The sequence below is a fragment of the Impatiens glandulifera genome, chromosome 3 (genome assembly GCF_907164915.1).
Source record: "Impatiens glandulifera chromosome 3, dImpGla2.1, whole genome shotgun sequence".
Classification (NCBI taxonomy): Eukaryota; Viridiplantae; Streptophyta; class Magnoliopsida; order Ericales; family Balsaminaceae; genus Impatiens; species Impatiens glandulifera.
This window is the reverse complement of record NC_061864.1, coordinates 54,158,716-54,162,967: the sequence shown is the minus strand read 5'-3', so window position 1 is coordinate 54,162,967 and position 4,252 is coordinate 54,158,716. Positions and strand designations below refer to the sequence as shown.

General features: G+C 29.7%; 1 protein-coding gene across 1 annotated transcript; it reads left to right on the top strand.

Moving 5' to 3' along the window:
* The first annotated feature begins 280 nt into the window (after positions 1-280).
* LOC124932814 (transcription factor HHO5-like) lies at positions 281-1,862 on the top strand. The gene is made up of 4 exons (XM_047473497.1): positions 281-781; positions 857-1,208; positions 1,293-1,369; positions 1,445-1,862. The coding sequence occupies exons 1-4, from the start codon at positions 584-586 to the stop codon at positions 1,721-1,723; spliced, it is 906 nt and encodes a 301-aa protein (XP_047329453.1). The 5' UTR covers positions 281-583; the 3' UTR covers positions 1,724-1,862.
* The last annotated feature ends 2,390 nt before the right edge of the window (positions 1,863-4,252 follow it).

The window sequence follows — 4,252 nt, the reverse complement described above, 5'->3', positions numbered from 1 at the left end:
AAGCTTATACGCGACGAATCGAAATATCACCAAAATCCATTTCTAAATTCGCCGTTATTAAGAATAGAATCTTCTTCTTCTCTCATTTTGATAAACTTTCCTTCTTTCTTCTCTCTTTCTAAAAGTAGCTTTTCTTTATATCTATCTTCTTTTCAGATTCCAGGTTTCTTCAATCCTCACTTATCTCTCTATCTCTATCTCCATTGATCTCCAGTCCCCACTATATAAATAGATGTAAATATATGCAAGTTCTTTCACAGTTCTTGCTCTCCTTAATTTGATCTGCAAGTTTGAGTTTTTAGATCGAGATGGGTTCAATTCCTCATTACTCGAATACCGATCCTTCAAGATTGAGTTTATACATACCCAAAACCATAAGAGATTTCCTTGGAGAGATAACAGCGATCGGTGATCGGCCAGAGAGATTATCTAAATTAGATGATTTCATAATGATGTTAGAGCAAGAGAAGAGAAAGATCGATGCTTTCAAACGGGAACTTCCTTTCTGCATGCGTCTTATACAAGATGGTAATTTGTTAATTAAAGATTCTGTTTTTTTTTTTTGTTTTTGATTCCTTGAAATATGTGTTCTTGTAATCTTGTTGTTGCAGTGATTCAGATAATGAAAGAGGAAGCTACGAATTACAGGAGATTGAATCTACAAGCGGTTGGATATTTACAATTGATGAATAAATCTGATGAGAATAGAGATAAGAAAACTTGGTTAAGCTCTGCTCAGCTATGGAAAACTGATGATTCAAAAAACTGTGACGTTAAGAAGGTAATTAACCCATTACCCATGTTAAGTTTATAAAGGAAATCATTTTTTTATACTTTGATTTTGTATATAAAGCAGAATTGGATTGCGGTGGGAGATCCGATGAATAATAATGGAAAAGGAAAGAAACCGTTACTGAATTTGACGGCGGGTTGTTCGATGTTTCCGGTGATTCGAGCAAGAAATGAAGAGAGAGTTGAATTACCAATTTCTGGATTGTCACTTGTAATTCCTGGAATGAAGATTGATTCTGTTTCTAAGATTTACTATAGTGAGAAAGGAAATTCCTCGTCTACCCCTGTTTCTCAATCTAATTTGCGGATTGTACCACATCCGGCGCCGGTGCCTTATAGGAAAGAAAGACGGTCCTGGTCTAAGGATTTGCACCGGCGATTCGTCGCTGTTTTGCAGCTTCTTGGTGGCTCTAATGGTAGTTTATTCAGATTTTTAGGTTTTGGGTTATGGGTTATGGTGAATAATCGTTTTTGTTTTGTGGGTTTTGTGGGTTTTGCAGTGGCGACTCCAAAACAGATAAGGGAACATATGAAAGTCGATGGATTAACTAATGACGAAGTGAAGAGTCATTTGCAAGTATGTTTGATCAATTTCCCATTTCTTTTGTTACTTTTAATGTTTGTGATTCGATTTGCATTGGTGAAAATGTAGAAATACCGGCTTCATAAAAGAAAGACGGAGGCTGCAGCTGCGGCGGCGGAGGAGAATTATCGACCTAGAATAGGGCTTGGTGGGGGGTCGATGATGATGACTCTTGAAGAGTATACAAAATCGAATCATAGAAGTTCTCTTTCTGGGTCTCCTCAAGGTCCATTGGATTTGACTGTTGGAAAAGGGGATTTGAATGTTGGAAATGGTGGTGGAGGGACGAGTGTGGAGGAAGAAGATGAGAGTTATGACAGGAAAAATCAAGTTAAGGGATCTGGTTAGTTGGTAAAGATAGACAAAGTTTCTTGAGATTTAGTAATAATGTTTTGAAATTTTATAATAAAGTTAAGGAGGAATAGAGAAGGGAGAGAAATGAATTTTGAATATTGAGTTATTATGGTTGTTTATTGAAGAAGTTTGAATTGGTTTAAATTGATATTAACTATTTCTGATTTCATAACATGACGTGGTTTATTCTAATGTTCAATTATGGAGTTTTAGAATTGATTCATACTTGATTTGATTGTTTCGAGTTATCTGTTTTGTATTTGAAATAAAATGAGACACAATGTGTTTGATTCTAATGTTTGGTTTTAAAGAGTTTGACTTATAATACTTGTTTATGGTTAATTCTAATGTTCCATTATTGACTTTTGAAATCGATTTATTGTTAATTTGATTGTTTCGAGTTATCTGTTTTATCTTTGAAATCAAATAAGACATATCTTTGAAATCAAATAAGACACAGTGTGTTTGATTCTAATGTTTATTTTTTTTTTAAGTTTTTGACTTAAAATACTTGTTTTATGATTAATTCTAATGTTCAATTATGGACTTTTGGAATCGATTTATTGTTGATTTGATTGTTTCGAGTTATCTATTTTGTCTTTGAAATAAAATGATACACAATGTGCTTGATTCTAATGTTTGGTTTCAAAGTGTTTGACTTATAATACTTGTTTATGGTTAATTCTAATGTGTTTGATTATAATAGTTGGTTTCTAAGGTGCTTAACTTGTAATACTTGTTTATTGTGAAATGTTAAAATAGATCTTGACAAAGTTATTTGATTTGAAATAAAATAATCCGAGATTTAGTTGGGAAGAATTTTACAATTAGGTTTCTTCTATATACATGTGTATTTATTTGGAGATGGTAATAGGAAATGAGTGACCTTTTGTCGATCCTTTTATATATAGGTTCGGGATGACTACGATGAGAGTAGAAGGTCTTAGATGAAGCGGCACAGAACTAACACTTAGGGCACATGGAAGTTTGGCCCGAAGCTGAATTGGGCCAAAAGATTTAATGGGTGACAGTTTGGGGTATTCGAAGGAACCGAACCTAATCATGTGAATAAAAGTTACAAATAGTAGTTAGATTAAGTTAATAATTTTTGGGATTACAATGAGTATTAAAAGATTGAGTAAAATACAAGTGATGCAAAATTATATCAAAATACAAACGTGTAGTAAGAAAATGAAGTAAAAGAGGAAAATTAACTTGATCTATATGAAAATCATAGGAAGATAAAGTAAAAAAATAAATTTTCAATTGAAAATGAGTAATTTTAATTATATACTTCCATTTTATAGAATATATATATATATATATATAATTATTGAAACCACTAAAATAATTTAAGTAAGAGGTGGCTTACCTAAAATTAAAAGTTCGAAATCAAAATAAACTAGGGTCATGAGTGGAATTATACTAGTTATTCTCAAAATAAACTTGGACCATAAACAAAAATAGAATTATGTATTTTCAATTAAAATGTTGAGATTTGCTAGCCTACAATATGAAGTTATATTAATAATTATAAACAACTAAATTTTGGTTTATATTCCCAATTTTGTTCCTTTCTAATTGAAACCTAGCAAATGTTTGCTTTATTATCTTGCTGATGGCTTTGATCATACAAAACAACACAATAATTGTGATAAGAAAATTATTTGTATTGTATTCAATGAAATGTACATATTCTTGTTTAATTTACATTACTAGATATTTTAAATTTGATTCATTCATCATGAAAATATTTACCCATGTAACTATGTAAGATTCTCCTTCTATATTATGACAACTGATATGGAAAGGGACAAATAAGTATATTATGTTTTTGCTATCTCTAATTAGATAATAAAATAATAAAGTACCAATAATACATTATCAACCATCAATTTTATATTAAGGTACCAATCAATATATTTCTAAAAATATATTGTCTGAATGAATTTAGTTCACTATTAAAATTCTACTAAAAATTAAAAATTTGTTTGTTTCAATAAATGAGTCAATTATAGGGCGTTTAACCCGGTTAAACGGTTTCGGTTAAGACCGATTTTGTCTTTTATTTTACAAACTGATTAACCGACCATTAATGCTATCGGTTTTACCGATTTGGTTCTACCGGTTTTGGTCGGTTCCGGTCGGTTAACTGGGTTTAACCAGAAATTGATAATTTAACTTTTTAAATTAAGTAATAAATTTATGGAACGAATTTAAAAAAAAAAAATATTATTTGCACTTTCCTATTATATTATTCTCTATTATAATATAATATTAAAATATTATATTATTATAATATATTTTATTGATATATTTAAGAATATTTTATAATATATAATTTTATTGTAACAATATAATATATTTTATAGTTATTTTGTTAGTTTTTTTATATATTTTTTTGAAAAAATTTAAATTTATTATGTGGATTAGTCTTTTACCAACGAAGTGTTGACAGAGAGTTAAAACATGAAATGAATATAAATACATCAAGTTTTTAATTTGTTTAACTATTTTGATTTT